Source organism: Lactuca sativa, chromosome 8, assembly GCF_002870075.4.
Source record: "Lactuca sativa cultivar Salinas chromosome 8, Lsat_Salinas_v11, whole genome shotgun sequence".
Classification (NCBI taxonomy): Eukaryota; Viridiplantae; Streptophyta; class Magnoliopsida; order Asterales; family Asteraceae; genus Lactuca; species Lactuca sativa.
Genome location: NC_056630.2, coordinates 183,097,951 through 183,119,313, shown reverse-complemented (window position 1 = coordinate 183,119,313; position 21,363 = coordinate 183,097,951). Strand labels below are relative to the sequence as shown.

The 21,363-nt window shown below is 34.4% G+C and overlaps 2 protein-coding genes across 2 annotated transcripts; both read right to left on the bottom strand.

Annotated features, from left to right (window-relative positions):
* Positions 1 to 2,282: 2,282 nt before the first annotated feature.
* LOC111881769 (disease resistance protein RPV1) lies at positions 2,283 to 6,477 on the bottom strand. The gene is made up of 5 exons (XM_023878162.3): positions 5,805 to 6,477; positions 4,451 to 5,585; positions 3,939 to 4,355; positions 3,032 to 3,850; positions 2,283 to 2,941 (listed from the first exon to the last, which is right to left on the bottom strand). The coding sequence occupies exons 1-5, from the start codon at positions 6,320 to 6,322 to the stop codon at positions 2,315 to 2,317; spliced, it is 3,516 nt and encodes a 1,171-aa protein (XP_023733930.1). The 5' UTR covers positions 6,323 to 6,477; the 3' UTR covers positions 2,283 to 2,314.
* Positions 6,478 to 9,961: 3,484 nt separating this feature from the next.
* Positions 9,962 to 14,513, bottom strand: LOC111881752 (transmembrane 9 superfamily member 3). The gene is made up of 7 exons (XM_023878143.3): positions 14,090 to 14,513; positions 13,353 to 13,393; positions 12,668 to 13,244; positions 12,127 to 12,264; positions 11,752 to 11,908; positions 11,061 to 11,545; positions 9,962 to 10,302 (listed from the first exon to the last, which is right to left on the bottom strand). Exons 1-7 carry the CDS (start codon positions 14,248 to 14,250, stop codon positions 10,083 to 10,085), a joined length of 1,779 nt encoding a protein of 592 aa, XP_023733911.1. The 5' UTR covers positions 14,251 to 14,513; the 3' UTR covers positions 9,962 to 10,082.
* Positions 14,514 to 21,363: the final 6,850 nt, after the last annotated feature.

Below are 21,363 nucleotides of genomic sequence, written 5' to 3'. Positions count from 1 at the left end.
AAAGCTAGAAGAATCTTTTGCTTCAATTGACAACTCCCCAAGATCACTATAAATATATAACTGAACTGAAAATCAATTTTGTCATCAAGCGTTAAAAGGGTATCATGACATAAGATTCAACAGGAATGCATTTCGAGAAAGGGAATTATATGGTTATCTAAAAGTATTATTATGAGAGGAAAATTATGAAGCAAAGATTTTTCACTAAATTTAGCGACTTCAACAGGAAAACAATTCCATTATAACAAATCCATATATCGAAATCTATAAATGAAGAAACAACCCGCACATTAGCATAATCCGACTGAAACAACGAAATGGAATCGCATATAAAATTTGAAAGTTTGGATGGAATTTTACCCTCTTCTTCTGTGCTAAGAACTTGTCACATAACTGAAAAGCGGTGGCGATGAAGAATATGTATATAGCTGTAAATGATTTGGCACAATCGTCTAGGGTTTCTTCCATCATCGTTCTCTCAAATCTGATTTCCGATTTTGATCATTCAATTTCGGTTATACAGTTCGTCGATTTTTTTTCTTAACGAATAGTTTGGGTGTTGTTTTCCGTTGCTTTCCGTTCAAATTTTAGCTATAGACCCTTCTATTTGTATGTTTACAGGATCGGCCCTTCTGGTTGTTGAAGCTTGTCAAATTAACCGCCATAGATTTACCTTTTGGCATTTATTCTTTGTTGGTTGTTTTCATTAGGATTAATTTGCTTAAAATAGTTGGTTTTATTTATATTAACCAATAAGTTATAAAGAAAAATGTCTCAAATAGGTTAAATGGATGGAAACCACACATATGACATCCTAAATTATATTATCATTGTAGTAATATATTTTTTGTAATCATATTTAACATATTTTTTTTGTATAAAGCTAAAAAAAGAGTTTCCACTAACTATATCAACTCATATTAAATCATTGATTATAGCGTTCGGTTATGGTTTTGGGACAGTGGCTAGAGATGATTGCATAAGTAAATAAATATCATCAATTTAAATTAAAACGTTAATTAAGCTTTTAAAAAGAAAGGATGTCATGTGAAACAAAATCGACTACTAACTTGTCCAAGTGGTTACATGTTATATAAACTCTAGTAGAAAAAAATACAAATTGGTTGTTATGCTGCAGCAGCAGCACAATAACAACATGCAGGGCCGGTCCAAACATATACCGGGCCCGGGGCAAAAAGAAAAAAAATGGCTCTTAAAAACAAATATAATAAAGATTAAAAAAAAATATATCATTTACTATTCAATATAGACATGTTCAATTAGCACTAATAAGCAAACAAAATTGTTTATCTTTTGAGCTAATTTGAGTTTCAACCAACTTTAGGTCCTAAAAATTATTTAGATAATAATTTTTTTATATATATAAACTACGTAACTCATAAATTTTGGGTCCCCTGGAGTCGTGGGCCCTGGGCGGTCATCCGGGTTGCCCACTGTCTGGACCGGCCCTGACAACATGTTTGGTCCTTGAGTATAGCTAGATTTTGCAATTTTGATCCCATTATGTTCTCTTGCAATATTTGCCTTATTTTAGGTTCTTTTTGGTCCCTTTGAAAAGTAAAATGATTATTTTTGGTCGATCAATAAATCTGGTATTTTGAAATTTTGGTCCAATAGATAGTCATTTTACTTGGAAGATAGACAAAAAAATTATAAAACCTTAAATAAGGACCAAATTGAAAAAGAAAACTTTTTAATACCAAAATTGAGAAAAAATTATAAAACCTTAAATAAGGACCAAATTGAAAAAGAAAACTTTTTAATACCAAAATTGAGAAAAAAAATCAGCTATCCTCAGGGATCAAAAATGTAATTTACTTAAAAAATATTAATTACTTGTTTGTGTAAAAAATGTGAATGCCCTCTTCTTCAAACATAGCTTAGAATTTGTTTTTTACTTGAAAAATAGACGAACAAAAGTGCCTGCAAATACATAAATATTGATCTTTATAGGGATTTACATTTGTGCAAACATCTTCCATGGATAATCATTTGTCAGTTATCACAATATCCTCACACACAAGAAAACAATAAGCTCAAAAAATCACCAAATAAAGGTACATGATCCACCCAATTATAGCACCATACTTCCATTTGGGTATTTGACTATTTGTTATGGCATTCTACTTTAGCATATTATATTTTTAAAATATCTATTGATTTATAGCAGTGAAGATTGCACGTTGCTATAGTTGGGTAGAGTTTTCAAAGTACAATGTTGTAAATCTGTAATAGGAAGAAACAAAAGTAGGATGTTGTAATAAACAAAACAATGAATGTATGGTGTTATTTGTCAAATACATTCTTCCATTTGGGTATTTGTTATGGCATTCTTACTTTCGAAAAATAGTTTATATAAGTGGTCTTCAAATACATGGGAATGATAACCAAAAGGACGTTGGTCTAATAAGTAATCTCCTGAGGATAATTGAAAAGCGGACAGATCACCACCAATAATATATTTCCATGACTTGTAATAACTCAAAGGATCTTCTTCATTATTGTCCTTATCAGTATTATTATACACTGGACTGATTGCACACTCTCTTACCATTACTCTATCACCTCCCCTTCCTTTTAACATTGTAACACAAACTTCATCACCATTTTTAATCTCATTATCCCCAAACATCCAATGACTTAACCATACTATATCTTCATCAGTTTCTGGAACAGCAAATATATGACCATAATATATCCAGGTGCGATTTGTTGTCACGTTCTCTACTTTTATGCTTAAATGACCTATCTTTCCTGTTTGCACAAAGCTTATATTTATTCCTTGTAGCTTTTTATTCATTGAAGACGATGGCATGGCTATTGATATTGATATTGATGAACCCTTGCTTTTATGAGGTAACCAATCTGGAACTGTTTTCCCCGGAAAACATGTGCTAAATATTCCAAATTCGTAATTCATCTGCAATTAAAATATCACATTGTATGAATTTTACGCATATTAGTGTGTGTTTGTGAGATCAATAGAAACAGAGCAGAAGAAAGAGAATACCTGGATTGGGAGACTGTTTAAATGAAACCATCTGTGTGAATCCCATATCCGCATCTTCTGATCTTTCACATGTTGTAAATCTGTCCACCCCAAGCTACATAATATCTGCTCATCAATTTGTGCTATAGCTTGAAATTTTATTATGCCTTCAATTTCGGTCAATGACTCCGAATTATCGTAATGCACAAATGGTGGGGCCGACATTTCTTGAGGGAATGTTATTTTAATAAGTGACGAACACATTGAAGTAGACAAATATTTGATTGTACGTGGAAGGCATAATACTGACTTCAACATCGAACATTCTCCAACACAGAGAAACTCAAGCCTGCTAAGGCTTCCCACACAATCAGGCAGGGACTCAATTGGATTCCCATTTAGATATAACATCTTCAACATCGGCATGCTACTGAAGTCCTTTGGAAATGATTCATTAGATAAATTATTGCCCTTAAGCGACAAGGTTATTAGTGAAGGTAGCAAAATTGATTTTGGAGTTTTCGGTATAATAGAGGAAGATGCATATGACTCCATATCCTTCATCCGCATTAGAAACTCACTAGCACCTAAGCAACCGTTTAGTGATAGACTTTTAATCTTCTTTAACTTGCTGATGCTAATTGGAACATTACTAAGATTATTGCAGTAGCTCAAGTCAAGAATAACAAGGCCATCACATCCGCCAATTGACTCACACACATGAACCAAGCTTTTACAGTTTATAAGAATCAACCTCTCAAGTGCAGGTAGCCAAGAGAAGCCTTCAACTCTAACAATCTCGCAATAACTCAGATTAAGAATCTTCAATGACCCAAGAAGCTGTTGCATTGGATATCCTCTAATCAAGAATATTATAACGAAGATATTAATTGTCTAGAAATTGAAGTAAAAGGTTTTAATTTCATACCTTTGGCTTCTTCCAAAGCTGTGTGAGATTACTGTAAGACATGTCAAGAGCAACCAAATTTTCCATTGGTAAATCCGAAGGTATGAATTTTGAATGGAATCCATGCATGCACAACCATCTTAAACCTTTTGGAAAATACTTGTAAGATCCGTCGATTTTGACATGATTGAGTTGGAGCAGCTTTAGCTTATCCATCTTTCTTAATGCATCTGTTCTCAATTCCACTTTTTTGCAATGAGAAGATGAAAGCATTAGGAGAAGCCGAGCAAAAAACAACCAGATCCTTAAAAAGAACTCATAGATCATCTGGATTGGTTGATCAGCTCTAAAACTCTTGTTCACATCATCATTTTGGAAGTTATGCTCCTTTCTCAATAAGTTCGTGTCAAGGATAAGACCTTGAACTCTTTGGGTACCCTATCAAAAAGAAAATCAAAACAAACATTAATCATTTTGTTATAAGGATGATAAAGCTAACGAATACTCATGATGACTATATATGTTGTATTTACCTTGTCATTTTTTAACAAATCGAGGGACTCCTCATGTTTCCATACTCGACTACGCTTCCATGGCTTATCAGGTGATTCTTTGTGGACTAAATCTCTCCCCATATCTTGAAGCAACTGATGCATTGTGATCATATTATCTCCTCCAATTGTGAGAAAACATCTATCGAAGAGCTTTTTCATCCCATATGATGTGCGAATGCCACATTCCTTTAATATTATTTCCGTAGCTTCTCTATCTTTCCCAACAAAAAAACATGCAATATGCTTAAACAATTCTTTGCAATCTTGAGATGGCAAAGAATCAAAGCTAATTTTGAGGACCTTGTGTACATGATTATGGAATTCTCCTGTCTCTAGCATTTCAAAGGTATCACTCCATGTGGCAACATCTTCGTTATTTAGAGAACTACCCAAAACCTTTAGAGCGAGTGGATGTCCTCCACAATACTTTGAAGCTCTTATTGCCTCTTCTTCATAACCTTCCTTAGGATCATAACCTCCAAATGCATGCCAACATAAAAGTCTTAGAGATTCTGTAGCACTTAAACCATAAAGTGCATGCTCTGTATGCTTTGGAGGAAATTTCATACGAAACAATGAACACTTTTCTGTTAGGGACCCATCTTTGGTTGTTACTATAATCTTGCTTCCTGGATGAAAACCTTTTGTTCCAATCAACACATCTATCTGCTCAAAGTTATCAACACCATCAAGAACCACAAGTGTTGGTTTATTAAGTAATGCTTTCTCAATCTTAGATGTGCACACATCTACATCATGTTCTTCAATAATTCTTTTCCTAAGAATATCTCTAAGAAGCTGTTTTTGTAAATCAAGTAGTGCATATGTTTGTTCTGCACATTTTCTTTCAATCTCTTCAACAAAGCTACTTCTTTCAAATTCATGGCGATGCAACCTATAGATATATTTTGCCAAGGTTGTCTTTCCAATCCCTGCCATTCCCCAAATTGTGAGAATTTCAGCAGATTTTGATGATGATCCTCCTTTCAACCAGGAACTTATGGTAAGAATAGACATGTCCATCCCAATTAGATGGGGGATTTTAGTCCGGGTGTGTAGCTCCAATCTACTACTAATTTCCTTAACGATTTCGTCGATGAACACAGTCTCTCGTCTGAAAATTGAATTAAATCTGATAAGTCACGACCCATGTAAATGAAAATCAATAAACGTAAGTAATCGATAATTCTTCTTTTGATTCCTTCTCATTTATTTCAAGATTTCGCTAAGACGCCAATGAATTTCTGAATGTTACAGGACTTAAAATGTTAATTTGATTGAAACAGAAAAATCAGATTGCCGAAAGTGATAAATACAGTATAAAAAGGTTTACCGGCCATTTGCATCCTTTCCTTTAAGATCAGCAACTTCTGTAAGTCCTTTCGTCCATAACTCCAACTTACGAGCACCCTGAAGTTTCTTCTCCACATCCTTTTCGGACTCAATCCTCTGTTTGTGTTCAAATAACGCTTCTCTAAAAGTGTTTTCTTGCTTCCTGATATGTGTCGGCTCGACGTTGTAAAAAACAGGGAGAACAATATGATCAGAGACCCTTCGTTGCTCAAGGATCATCACGAGCTCGTCCAGACACCATGTTGAAGATGCGTAGTTCTTAGATAACACGATTATGGAAGCACGAGAGCTTTTTATAGCTCTTGCAAGTTCGGGTTTAAGTTCTTCCCCAGTTTCAACCTCTTCCTCATCAAGAAAGGTAGAGATGTTTTCATTCACCAAAGCTTGGTAGAGGTGATCGCTAAAACCGAGACGAGTGTCTTTCCCTCTGAAACTCAGGAAAACATCATATGTTATTGCCGCTTCTTGTTCTTCTGGTAATTCAGTGACGATCGCCATGGAAGTTTCAAATTACATGAGTGCTTCTGATTTTGGTTGTCTTAGTCTCTTAGATCTAAACTCGAGATGCATGTACCAAAGTCAATGTTTGTTGTCTTGTTTCCCTGACTTGTTGGTCTCCAGTTCAATAGATTCTTCTTGGCTTTTCGAAAACGCGATCATAACGTATAATGTTTAACTTTTAGAAAATATTCATTTTTGGCCATGAGTATTATAAATAGTTAATAATTATAAATATAAGACAAAATTACATAAATGGTTCCCATGGTTTATCAAATGTCAGAAACTTAGTCTTTGCTAATTTTTATGACGTAAATGGTCCATGTGGTTTCCAAAACTTACATGAATGGTCTTTTTTGTTAACACCGTTAGTTCGAGGATAATTTGGTCTTTTCATATAGCAGAGACTGAGTTTGGGACAATGTGTAAACCATAGGGACCATTTATGTAATTTTATCATATTTTATGTTTATGAGTTTATAACTTTTCATCCATTTACTTTTTAAAATGTTATTTGGACCCCTTCACTTTGAACTTGTAAAATGTTATTTTCAACCATCTATTTTTCTAAATTTTTGAACTAACACATAAAAACTAACTTGTTAGCAAAAAGGACAATTCATGCAAGTTTTAGAAACCACAGAGACCATCTACATAAAAAAAATTAACAAGGGTTGAGTTTATGATTTTTAGTAAACCATAAAGACTATTTATGTAATTTTTTTAAAATATAAGTTTGTATTTGTGAGGAAATAGCTAAAAGCGCATACTCTATGCACAATATACAATCATGTTTATGCGATATTTTCTAACAGTGGTTTGGAGGTCTCAATGTTTTATGGAATAACCAAGTTCTTTTTAACTTAGTGGTTTGGAGATCTCAATATTTTATGGAATACCCAAGTTCGATTCCCAATTATTTGTTTTTTGTTTTATTTACTTCTGAACTCACAAATACTCTATTATATAATTTTTACCCTCGGACTTTTATTAGTTTATTTTCATAGACCCAAAATATTTTTCTTAACTCACAATTACACCATAGCAGTCCTAGCTTTCAGATTTTACAATTATGATCATTTTTAGAAAAAACAAAATCGAATCCGGTTAATACGTGAAGTTCAAGTTTTAAATATATGTTTATGAAAATGATGAATTTTATAGCTATTTAGCATTGTTTACCAAAGTAGATATACAATAAAATCTTAAAGGAAATAGAAAAGTTTTAGAGAAAACTAGGACATGTAATTTGATGAAGCATAGGAACTATAATTTTATTCATCTCAAGCACCCGAACACAAATAATACCAAATCTTTTTTCAATCTAAAGAAACTAATGAAACCTTCATTAATATCATCAAAAACTAGCAACGGAATTTCATTAATTTATCTATGTAACATTTTACTTTCATTTCTCTATTACAACACTTTCTTTTGAAAAAACATCCATAAGAAAACAATTTTCATTGCTAAAAGCCTAAAACTACATAATTTTTTAAAATATAATGTTCTAAAATGAAAAACACATGAAAATACAACCATGTATAAATAGAGCTTGCCTTTAGGCTAAGACTTGTGGCAATAGATTAAAACATGCAATTTTTTTGTTTCACAAAAAATAAAGCATCGACTTGCCCTCCAAAAGACATAATCTCATTCTCTCATCTTCAAAAAAATAGTCTTAAAAAGTTTATCCGGTAGTCTTCTTAAACTCGATGGAACCATGTAAGCTTTCTATCGTTATTTTTATAATAATAAAAAAATCATGTCTTTTATATAGACTATATCCCATCTTGTTACATCAAAAAAAATTACAGTTTTTGTCTCATTGATGTCAGGATCAATATCAGCCTAAGCCAAATTATGTAAAAGACAACTATTGTAACATCCAGACTAAACTGCACAAATGGTCTCTGTGGTTTGCTCAAAATTGTCATTTTGGTCTAAAAAGGTTTGGACTAGCACCAGAGATTCAAAGTTTTCATTTTGTTGCTTGTTTAGTCCAATCTGTTTTGATTTTTTCAAAATGACGAATTTGCCCCTGTTAATATGATTTTCTTTTTTTCTTATTTTTTTATCTGATTTTCAGATTTAAAATAAAAAATAAAAAATAAAAATAAAAATAAAATAAATCTCTCTCTCTCTCTCTCTCTCTCTCTCTCTCTCTCTCTCTCTCTCTCTCTCTCTCTCTCTCTCTCTCTCTCTCTCTCTCTCTCTCTCTCTCTCTCTCTCTCTCTCTCTCTCTGGAAAACCCAAGCACAAAAAGGAGGCTGCTACCCTCCGTTCTAACCATGTTTTCTTCTTCTTTCTCGATGACAAGCAACCCAAACACCCCCATACTTATTGTTACTGCCTCCCTTCTTCTTCTTCAGTTTTCATCGAGAAAACCTCCACCGAAAGTGGGGTTTTTCGGTTGTCAAGAGGGTAACAAACCCCTCCCGTTTTCCTTATGCTTATCATCGGCTTCATAGCAACCCAAATGCCCCCACCTATTGTTGTTCTATCTCCGATTTGCCTTACCCTTTCCCTTCGCGTTTTCTTCCGGATCAGAATAGGAACAGTCAAGAGGTCGCTGGAGCAGCCCCTTAACTGCATCAGTCAACAAGAGCCTTTGTTGCTTCGTTCTTCTCCTTCCCCCAACTTATTCACATCTCTACCTCCTTTATTCCCTCCTCCACTCTCCTGTTGTTGGTACCCAAACACCAATAACCAACTGAAAAGCATTGGCTCTTCAAGAATCCCCAAATTGAAGATGTGATACAGCACAAAAACAAACCTAATCAGGTAAAAACGAAGAGTACAATCTCTCTCTCTCTATGTATTTTGGTGGTAATCTTCTGGGAATCACTTCTCTTGCTCTTCAAATTAGGGTTGTTTTCGTCTCTTCAAATCACTTCTCTTTGAGAGTGGAGGAACACATCAGATGCATCAAGTGAACAAATTTAGCAAATAGGTTTGCTCGTGTGTTTCCAGCTCTTTTTTATGGAAATCGAAGATATGGACTTTTCTCCTTACGTTTCTGGATGAACCCGATTTGGTTTTTTACCCAACTCAAAACAAAGAGAAAAGAGAAGATCCTGAGAGAAATTAGTTTCATTAAGTTTGTAAAGAGAATATAAAGATGCGGGCAAGAAAGGGTGTGACCTGAAGATCTGAGATTAAAGAAGATGACGGTGTTATGTGTTCTTGGGATTTGTATAAAGAGAGAGAGAGAGAGAGAGAGATTTATTTTTATTTTTTATTTTTAAATCTGAAAACTAGAAAAATAAATGAGAGAGAGAGAGAGATTTATTTTATTTTTTATTTTTTATTTTAAATCTGAAAATCAGATAAAAAATAAGAAAAAAAGAAAATCATATTAACAAGGGCAAATTCGTCATTTTGAAAAAAAATCAAAACGGATCAGACCAAACAAGCAACAAAATAAAAACTTTGGACCATTGGTGCTAGTCCAAACCTTTTTGGACCAAAGTGGCAATTTTGAACAAACCACAGGGACCATTTGTGCAATCTAGTCTAACTCCATCAAATCCTTACCGGTAGGACACTAATGCACGAGTATAACAAACACATACACTACAACATATATCCGAATCACAAGAAACAATCTACAACGAAAATATCGCTATAAATTGAAAATTGTCAAACATGTCGCCTTTTCATCATTAGAAATATAGGAAAAATTGAACTCCATACAACGCTCTCCTACAACATAAGCTTTTGTATCCTTACAAATTTTAACATATTTTTTTTACTTTTCTTACTCACACTTAATGGAACGGTATATATGTCGAACAAAGAAGAGTGAAGCACGAAAACCTATCATCCCAAGCATCAAAAAGAACCCGTAGCAAATGCATGCCATGTACCCAAAGAAAAACGATGTTTGCATGAACCCGGTCATATCAGAACGCCCGTAGTAGTAATACAAGCAATACCCGTAGATAAAAAGCCCCGTTGATCCACCACAAACAAAAGACCTACACACCATCGGTCAAATGCATGAAATTGCAATGTACTTTCAACTTTTATCTTAAAAAAATGAAAGCATAACACAATAATTAACAGATCAACAAAAGTAAGGTTGTATCTGGCGAGCCACAGCTAGCTTATTTTTCGAGCTTTTTTAAGTTGTCATGTTTGGCAAGCCAAAAAATAACTTATAAGCTATTTTTTTAAAGCTACTTAGACTAGCTTTTTATAAGCCTTTTTAAAATTTTCTAAATATACCCTTTAATTATAGAAACACATTCTTTTAAATGTCCTTTTATGTCATTTTATATCTTTCAGTTAGCTTTTCAGCTAGTTTTACCAAACATCATTTTTTAACAACTAGTTTTTTAGCTATCAGCTAGCTTTTCAGCTAGTTTTACCAAGCGTTATTTTTTATTAGATAGTTTTTAGCTATCAGCTAGCTTTTTATTTAACAGTTGGCTTTGTAGCTATCAGTTAGTTTTTCAGTTAGTTTTACCAAACGTTATTTTTATCAGCTAGTTTTTAGCTCTCAACTAGCTTTTTAGCTATCAGCTAGCTTTCTATTTAACAGCTAGCTTTGTAGCTATCAGTTAGCTTTTCAGCTAGTTTTACCAAACGTTATTTTTTATCAGCTAGTTTTTTAGCTCTCATCTAGCTTTTTAGCTATCAGCTAGCTTTTCAGCAAACAGCTAACTTTTCAGCTAACATAGCCTAAGTTGTTATTTCTGGCATACAAAAAAAGAAAAAGAAAAAGAAAAAATACCTCCACCACCATTCATGATCCTCGGCCGCCAGTTGAAAATATGTGAGCGCGATGGTGATAAACGCGGTGACAATCACGAGAATGATAAACACAATAAACAAAATACTGTAAATTGTGTAAATTCTATGACCCCAAACACTGGCAAAAATGTAATAAAGCTCAATATAAATGGCACTGAATGGAAGAAATCCGGCCATTGCCATTTGCGGGAGGCTGCCACGATACCATGGCAGTGGCGGAATCTCTCTCGGATATTTGGTGGTCCGGCAAGGTGCTTGGAACTCCGCCTTGCTGTTTTTTCCGGCGATACCCCCCAACACCAACAATGGTGATGTCACTAAGGCCCATATAAGGGCAATTACGACAATTGTCCCGAAAGGTAAGGCGGCAGTGGCAGAGTATGCAATTGCAACCGTGTTCAGGAAGCAGAAGGTTAGGAAAAGGGGCCCACAAAACAGACTTCCAGTCAACAGCAAGTTTCGTACCTAAAAACATAAAAAGTAATTATGAAATTAGAAATAAAAAAGGTCAAGATTGTCACTTTGACATACAGCCATTTTTCAAGATTCAAGAATGGGAATTATTATGCTAAAAAAAAATAAAAAACTGGACAGTTATTGGAAGATTAATCAATCTTTCTGAAAATGGTAAAGGGTATTTATGGAATTAAGAAAGAAAAGGAGATACCCACCCAATTTGTTCCTTCAAGCTGACAATAGAAAGAGGAAGCTGTATAGCCAGCAATTCCAGATGTGAGGGCATATATGACAACCAATGCAGTGAAAAGAGCTCCTCTGTTGTATGGATAAAACACACCAACTAGTGCAAGTATGAAGATAAAGATTGTACTGCAAAAACATTCAACAACAAAAAAGACATAAATGCCCTTCTCAGCCTCGTCATCAAACATATCCCTAGAAAGCTTGTATTGGTTGTTTGCCTGATGTCAATGTGACAAATTTGAAAACTTTTGTACACCCAAAAGGTGGAATACAAGTAGGACAAAGACTTTCTCCTAGATCTCTCATACTGGAAAAGACTTAAATGCCCTCCTCATCGGACTTACAGTGCAAATAGTTGGGTGCCAGAACCAAGGGCAGCAGCAAATAAAGATTTGAATTTTGGGTATCTGAAGACATCACCATGTATGTATTTCCATCCAGTTTCTTCTTGATCCTCAGCTGTTTCCTCATCATGAGCATACCTTTCATGTGTACAAAAAACAAATTGTCATAATACAAGAATTAAATATAATTACATTCAAATATTGTGTTTAATCGATTGTTCTCAAGACAAGAGGGTAAATTGGCCATTTACTCTCATTCAGACAGTTCATTCAGTCCAAAAAAGAAAGTCTTCGCTTATATAAGCTTTTACTCAAGACAAACATGATTAACATTTACACATTCAGATTCAGATATTACTCCTACACAAAAGGGCATAATGGTCATTCACTCGCATTCAGATGGTTCGTTCAGTCCAAAAAAGAAAAAAGTCTTTGCTTGAACAAGCTTTTACTCTAGACATACATCTTTATACATTCAGTAATTGCTCATACACAAAAGGGTAAAATGGTCATTTTCTCTAATTCCAAAAAAAAGGCTTACTTGACAAAATCATTCTTGAGAACCCGCATGAGAATAGTGGCAAGAAAACCGGTTAAAAGAAGCACTGTGACACAAGAATTAATGATTGAAAACCAATGAATTTCCAAATGATGTGGCAATGAAGAATTTTGTGAGTACTTCTCCATTCTCTTATCAAAAGGAATATTAGTTTCCTTCCATCGAACTGTATACATAAAGTCAACATTGACTTCTTTGTCTTCAGTAACATCCACAAGAGCACTAGGGTCAGTTCTGACATTAACCTCAATAACATGATCCTTGTTGTAAAGCACCTCAAACTGTAGATGCTTAAAGAGGTAGTATTTTAGCTCATTTAACTCGGTTTTTTCATATTTCCCAATGAAACCCCATAATGGCAAGTCATCAAAGTACATTTGGAAGTAGTAGTCTTTTGAAATGGCTTTACGGAATTTGTTGACTTCTTGTTTTGTTAGTTTTTTAGTGCAAATGAATTCAGAGTCTTTGTCAACTAAGAAATCGAGTTTGTATGGAGCACTAACTAATCGGTCTCCATTTAAGACTTCTCCAAGTGCTTCCTTTTTCTCTTTCAAATCACCTGTTCATGTGTACACCATATGGTTAATGGGACAAAACTGAAATCTTTTTTCCCACCCAAAAAGATGGGTTATGGGATAGGGATTAAAGGAGAAAGAACAAATCTAACCTGGTAAGCAGAAGGGTAGATCAAAATAGCGGTATGTTTCACTGAAATTGAAAATAGATACATTCATTAGCTGTAGTTTTGGAAACAGTAGCATAGATATAAAGCGTATGTAACACATATGCAAAGGGATGAATCTTTAAAAAAGGAAGAGATAAAGATTAAAGGTTCGCTTTTCTAAATGGGCAACTAAAAAGGAAGTCAACCTATCCTATTTCAAGAGGGTCTATATGTACCTTTCATGTCTTCTAAGCCCTATAGACATTGGTTTTCCATCAAACAAAACGATTAAATGAAAAAAGTATTGGATAGAAAGCTGAACGATGAGCTTCAGTTTTAGGTAGATCTGAAGTGTAAAAATTTGAATAAGAGATTCTACTTTGTATGAAAGCTGAACGATGAGCTTCAGTTTTAGGTAGATCAGAATCGACATCATTAGAGTTTTCTTTTAGCAATTCTTTGATTGCTATTTCAATCTATCAGGTTTTAAGAACATTCAACTGATTGCTGTGACATACTCTAAACACATATCCAAACACCACAAAGTTCAACCGCCTGGACAAACAGAGTTGCGCCAATTATCGCTAAAGAAGCACTAAAAGAAAAACAAAAGTTCCCAGACCAAGAAACCTAATTCAACCATAACATCGAGCCCAAAATGACGCAATTCTGTTCACCTTATCGGAAAGAAACCCCCAAGAAAACCAGCAATTACGTTCACAAAAGAGATCTGATAGTACCTTGGATTCTGGAAAGGGCCAACCTTGTTGGCGTAGAGAGGAACAACGTCTCCATTTTTGTATTTGTGATTTGAAGCATCGGATGTGACTGCTCCCATTACACTGCAAATCACGAACAATGCTAGCACCAGCCATTTGTAAATCTGTGGTTTCACCATCATCTTCACATATATGAAGAAGTATGTATGGGATATGAACAAGATCGGAGAGAGGGAGATGTATAGATCTAGATCTCACACTCTCTTCTCTATGATGGTAATGCGAGAAGAAACTCGATCCCCAAAAGGAGGACTTACATTTAAAGCATTTTGTGTTTGCTTAAAAATGATGTTTACGTATAAAATGACTCAAAGTAGTCTATGCCGACTGCCTAACCATGTCTTGGTTGATTTCCCCCCGATCTAAATCCCAGATCTGAAAAACAAAATTTTAAAATAAAGAAAGTGTAATTCACTAAAATAATCAAGATGGGACGTATCTATCACTATTCACCATTATTCATTCACAAATATGATAAAAATTTGACATATTAAATGTATTTGTTGATATTTTGAATGATGGTGATTAAAATAACCATTTTTCTAAATATCTTTTAAAAAATGGAATGAAGGTTGAGTTTCAACAGTATGCTCAGAGAATTGTTTTTATACGATTTACTAAGGTTGTAAAAAATGTTAGACGTTATCTAGTAGGTGGACTGAGGTTAAGGAATTAATCGACTGAGCAGAGATTAACTAATGACCATTAATTGCTAATTTGTTGAATTTTAAAAAATTTACTATGACTAACATCGTAACAAAGTTTGTAAATATCACTAGTGTCATAACAAAATAGGTTAATATGATTAATACAATACTAATTATTCATCAAATAACTTCTATCGAGATAGAACTTCTCAAAATATTAAAATTTCTTAGTTTTTTATTGTTTCACTTAGTGTGTATGCATGGATTAATCATTAGTTGTCCTCTAATCAATCGAGTAGCACTTAGTGATTAATCGGAACCTAGTCGAAATTTTTACAACACTGTGATTTACTATTAAACTCCTTAACTTTTAAAAAATTATCATTATGATCAGATATTGTAACATACATAAAAAGTAATTGGTATTATGTGGAGATTAAATAGCTATTTACTAAACTTAGGGGGGGGGGGGGGGGGGGTAGATTACCCATCTTTATTGCACATATGGTAATTAGGGCACCATTCTCATTTAACCCTCGTTACTAAAATGTAGGTTCCTTCCTTCAAGAGGTACTCAATTAATGAAAATGTAATACTTATTCCATGTAAATAATTCATTTATGTTTTATTGGCAATTAAAGAAGTAAAATGTGGATTTTATGATGGCCACGACGTGGTGGAGAGTACACCACGACGTGGGCATGGCCAAAGGAAACGCGCATCATCTGTGCGTACCATGACGTGTATCTGACCACGACGTGGTGGCTGCCAGTGTGTAAACCCTATTTTTCCATGTTTTATGCCTTATTTAAAGGATGTGATAGGTAGGGTTTTCACATCCTCAGCCTCGATCACCTCCCTTTTAACCTAAAAGAAAGCCCTAACATCCATTATTGACCTTGTGAGCATTTTGTGGTGGTTTTAGTCCCTTGAATAAAAAGAAGAAGGTGTTTTGGTGCATTGTTCCAGCAAGCAAATCTCTTCCTCATCATCTTATGTTGTTTATGGTCCCTTGTAAGTCCTCAAGCTTCTACCTTTTGTGTTTAAGCATGATAGATCTAGGTTTTTGTCCATTATCCCCCATGTTTGAGGGGGTTTGAGTGTTTTGATTCCATAAAGTTGGCAACTTTATGGGTCATTGAGGTTTCTTTGTGGTCTCTTGTCCCAGATCTAGAGAGTCATTGAGCTTTGGGCTTCATGCATGAGATCTTGATCTCATTTTTACCATTTTGACCTAACTTAAGCTCAAGACATGCATTGGACATGCATGTCTATAAAACAATGATTTTTATGGAGTATTAAGAGTAAGAAAGCCTTATGGAAAGTATGAATGAGTGACTTGAAGGATTAAGAGCTTAATGCATTAAGATGATCTCAACAGCTTCCACAACGTGGCGAGTTGGTCACTGTGACATCCCCATTTTCACGGCCAGAAAAGACCGATTTGTTTATGCTTTGTTTAAAAATCAAAGTAACATTTTAAAGAAAAGCATTGCGGAATTTGTTCCTAAAATAAAATATGATAAAGATTTATCAAAGCATTTCCTAATAAATGTATTTCATTATATTAAAACCACGGGATGTCATGTTCGATACATATCAAAAGCATAAGAGAACATTTTAAGCCTTACAACATTTATCTACTGGCCTATAATCTGTAATCTCTCATCTAAACATCACATATATGCTCGTGTGCCACTACCTGTAATACAAGAAACTGAGTGGACCGGACTTGGGAGTCTGGTGAGCACATATGATTTTCAACCCACAATAAATAAGTTTATTAATTTCATCAACTAACAATAACCCGATTAGCCATTCCTGTTATCCTTACTTTACATCCCTAAAAACACCTATCGTAAGGGACCTAGCCTAATGATCATCATCAGGATGGACACTACTGCTAAGGGGGTTCATCAGTAATAAATGTCCTTAAGGCAACCATGAGGGGGATGGAGTACAATGGTGAACATATCGTTCACAAACACCTACAGGTTAGCGTTCCACTGAATTGTCTATAAGAGTTTGTGGTCGTCATCTATACTCCGCTAGATGACAGGATCAACATCAACATCTAGGCCTCTCATCATTTTATTTCATCATACACCAACTATTACATTTACCCGTGTTTTATCCAACACATTTTGTATATATAAAATACATATACAGTTTAAATCATTTAAAACATGTATAAAATCATTCATCCAACATAGACAACAAGTATTCAGATAATATGCACACATAACACGTAATTTATATAAAATATTTCATATCTATGTGTAAAATGAAATTAACTATGCACTCACCTGTAAAGGTGGTGATCTCGAATTCAGACAGCACTTCGCTTCTATTAATTTATTTTCCTTCGACAAAACCTAGTATCATTACCACTATTTTAGTCTAATGTTCATCATAACTAATTAATAGGCTTAATATTACTATTATTATTATTATTATATAAACGTTAAAACAATACTTCTCAACTACTATGTACATACAGGGGCCAGACACGAAACACCGGTGTCACACCCCCGAACCAGACGGCAAAAACGTTTGGGGGCTCGTGTGACTAACAATTGAATTATCATCACAATGAATATACATGAAACATAACACATTCATTACCAACATTACATATAACAACTAACATTGTCACATCAAGTACATTGTTATAAGTTACATAGTTTCAAGTTTTTAAAGTACGATAAATGATGTTACACAAAATACATCTATACATTCTTGCAAATTCTTCCTGCTTAACGATTACCTGAGAATACAAATTATTTTGAAAACGGTCAACATATATAATGTTGGTGAGTTCATAAGTATGGTTGAATAAAAGCCTTTGTATCTTTCGTAAAAAAAACCCAGAAAATCCGATATTTTTCTGTAAATTGTCTGAAAATGATGTGCAAATCAAGTATAAATGCATGTGTGAATTTCATAGTTATAATTTGTATGAGTATAGTTTAGATTCATTGTATTATGAATAAGTGATAAATGTATATGAATAATTTCCCAAAAAAATCCGATATTTTCTGTTTTATAACAACGTCTAGATTCTTATATCATTAAATAAGTCGTTTTGCATTGACACAATCGAAGAGTTTATCTTCGAAAGGTTAAATTTTGTATTGAATCCCTATATGAGCTGTTATAACCATGCATGATAATGACTAGGTTGACCGTCTTGGCATTTTTCCAAATGTCGGTATTGCTCAAGATTTTGTCGTCCTAGACTGACCTAGTCTAGCTGTAGCAAACAACTAAGGCGTTGGGGGTCACCCCGTATAGATCTATACACAAACTTCCGCTTTCCTTTCAGGAAACTTTGATTATAACTACAGGCTACGATTGTACACTAAGAGGTGCCAACCGACATGTCTCACTAGATTCTCAACCCCTTTTGTATTATGTTTAAGGTTTACGTATGTGTGGTATGTTTTCGTATCCGAAAGATACATATATAAGTATACGAAGTTTAATGATTTCTCAAACGTATAGTTACGGTTTACTAGCATGTGAATTTCCATTCCAAGCCCAATTAGCATGTGAATAGACCACAAAGGCCCAATAACACGTAAGAGGGTAATTTAGGCCCAATAGGCATGTAAATGGGCCATAAAAGCCCAATAAACATGTAATTCATAACTTAGGCCCAAATTAACATGTAAGTGGGTCGCAAGGCCCAATAAATACGTCATGGAAAAACATTGGGCTCAATATACACTTAAATGGGCCCTTAGGGCCCAATGACCAAGTAACGTGAATATTAGGCCCAATAAATAGTTATCGACGTATTTCATTCATTTGTTTTGTTCCGTTGTTTGTTTTAGCTCGAGGTTTGCTAGATTGATGATAAGAAGCTTTCTTTTTGTAAAAATGACATTTTTGGCCAATAATCTTCCAATTTTTAATTAAGGACCAAAGTTTTGTAAAAATGACACTTTAGTCCATAATTTATAAAAATTTGCAATTTTCTCCCAAATGTTTAGAAATTCACAAATTTAATCCAAAATTTTATATTTTGACATTTATGGCCTAGTTTTGCAGAAAATTACATTTTCAGCCTCTTGTTTGTAAAAGTTGTCACTTTCGGCCCAATGTTTGATAAAAGTTACATTTTTGGTCCAATTTAGGAATAAATTGTTATTTTTACCCCAAAATTTGGTTTATTTACATTTATGATTCAAACTTTGGCCAATTTACAATTTTGATCCCCAAAACCTCATTTTTCGCAATTTTGGGCTCAAAACCATAGAGCCCAAAATTTTGGCCCATTAAGCTACAATTTACATTTTTGGCCCTTTGAAAAGTATGTTTATCATAAAAATACCTTTTTATAAAAGTAGGACCTGTTTGGTCCCTATAAAAACATAAATGTCACTTTTTGCCCTTATCTTTTGTTTTCTTGACAATTTTTGACCTTTAACAAGGTTTTTGTTGAAATCTTTGTATCTTAAACATGTAATCACTTTTGGCTTGGTAATTTGATGTATATAATGTCATAATTCATAGATCTTTGCTCAATATTACTTAAAATTTTGAGATTTGCTAAGATCTAACACATTTTTACCAAATAAGCTAAGAAATCACACAAGACATGCATATGACACATAGGTCTACACATTTTACTTGAATTCTCCCCTAAAAATCATATGAAAACCGAAAACAAGGGGGTATCAACTCATATTTGCTTGATGTTTCGGTTTTGAAGAAGAAGTGGAAGAGATTTTTGGTCCTAACACACATTTGTTGTAGATCTCGAGCTTATGGAGATTTTCTAAGAGTATGATCACCAAAATGTTTAGGAGAAATGATCTAACATGAGAAAGGAGTTATATAGCTTGGATATGTAAAAACTTACCAAGAAATGATGATATTCTTGTGAGAATCCTCTTGAACACAAGCAAAATATCGAGATTTTGGAGAAAGAATAAGAAAGATGCTTGAGAGTGATTGAGGAAGTGTTTGAAATAGTGTGTGTGTGTGTGTGTTTTTAGCTCTCGGCCGAGAGTAGAAGAGGAGAGGGGAGAGAGAGATAGTGAAGTGGCTTGCATGGGAATATAAGAGTCATTGCATTGATATATGTTGAACATTATGGAGGTGGCACCTCCTAATTTAACTCCCCCCACCCCATTTCATTTCTTTTTTTTTTATTTGATGTTGGGTCGAGATCTTTGGGCTAAGGAGTGGGAATGGAATAGTTTGAGCCCATTAACATATAGTTAGGATTTTTGGAACCTAAACATAAAATTTTCGGCCCATTAAGCTCATTAGATAGCTCATGGCCTATTTTGAAAGAAAAAGGGAGTTTATGGCCCATTAGGGCAAATTAATTCATTAATGGCCCATAAGGCCCATTAAGGGTAAACTAATTTGTTTTGGACCCAAAATGACCCAAAATGATAAGTTTTATGGAAGTGGGTCCAATTAGACTCCAAATAAGGTTTCTAAGCCCAAAATGGTTGAATTTGATGCTTATTGGTCCATTAGGCCCAATAAAGACATCCTAGTCCAATATGGACTTAACCTATGGTTCTTAGGGCTTCAGACTCTTTGATGAACATAAATGGTGAATTTAAATGAACATTGAGTGAGATTTACTTAGAGTATATGTTTTACAATTGTTGAATTGTTACAATGAATAGAATTTCCTAGCTAAAATGGTAGTTGTGACAACCGGAGGGTATGACCATTTTGACATATAGCACTTTTGAAATCCAACAACCCAAGTGGCCCTTCAAACCAGATTCCCCGTACCGCGAGTAGTTAAAAATATATTATAACGACACTTATATAACTCATAATAATAGCCCAATATTTATTATAAGATCCTAATAACATTACTATATTTTAAAAAAACTATATTTAAAGTAGGGTAGACGTATCTCACTTATAGCGGTGTTTGCTAAAAACCATGCTCTGCAGGGGCAGAACTTCCGAGCCAAAATCTCTTTTTCTCGAAGCCTTCTGGTGCTCCAGGACTCGCCTCAAACACTTAAAAGTTACTGGGGAATGGAAGGGAGGGGTTGGGAGAGTTGAGAGAGAAAGAAAGGTTGAGGTGTGAGGAATGGAGGGGGTTTGCACCTATATTTATAGGCTAAGATTTCGACCTACTCGTTGAGTCTGAGCCTTCTACTCAACGAATTGATGCCACGTGTCACTATCTGGTGGCAAGTCGTGGGGATAAAGCAAGGGTTAGGATTGTGCCACATCACCCATTATCGCACAACTCACTTTTGACTTCTAAAAATCGTAACTTTCGCGTACGAGCTCTGTTTTCGATGTTCTTTATATCCATGTATAGGTAGGACCGTACTCTACAACTTTCGTTTAGACTCCATTGACTTTACTTTTAAAGTTATATTTTTAACAGGTCGGGACAGGAAATGTCCGTTAAAAATTCATAACTTATTCGTCCGACATCCGTTTTCATTTGTCTTTTTACCGTTGTGCTAATAATAATGAGATCTTCGATTCTCATTTAGGTCGTGTTGGCTAAAAATCGATCGATCTAAAATTCGAATTCCGGGTTGTGCACTGCTATGCCAAATCTTAGAAAAATCATAACCTCCTCATACGAAG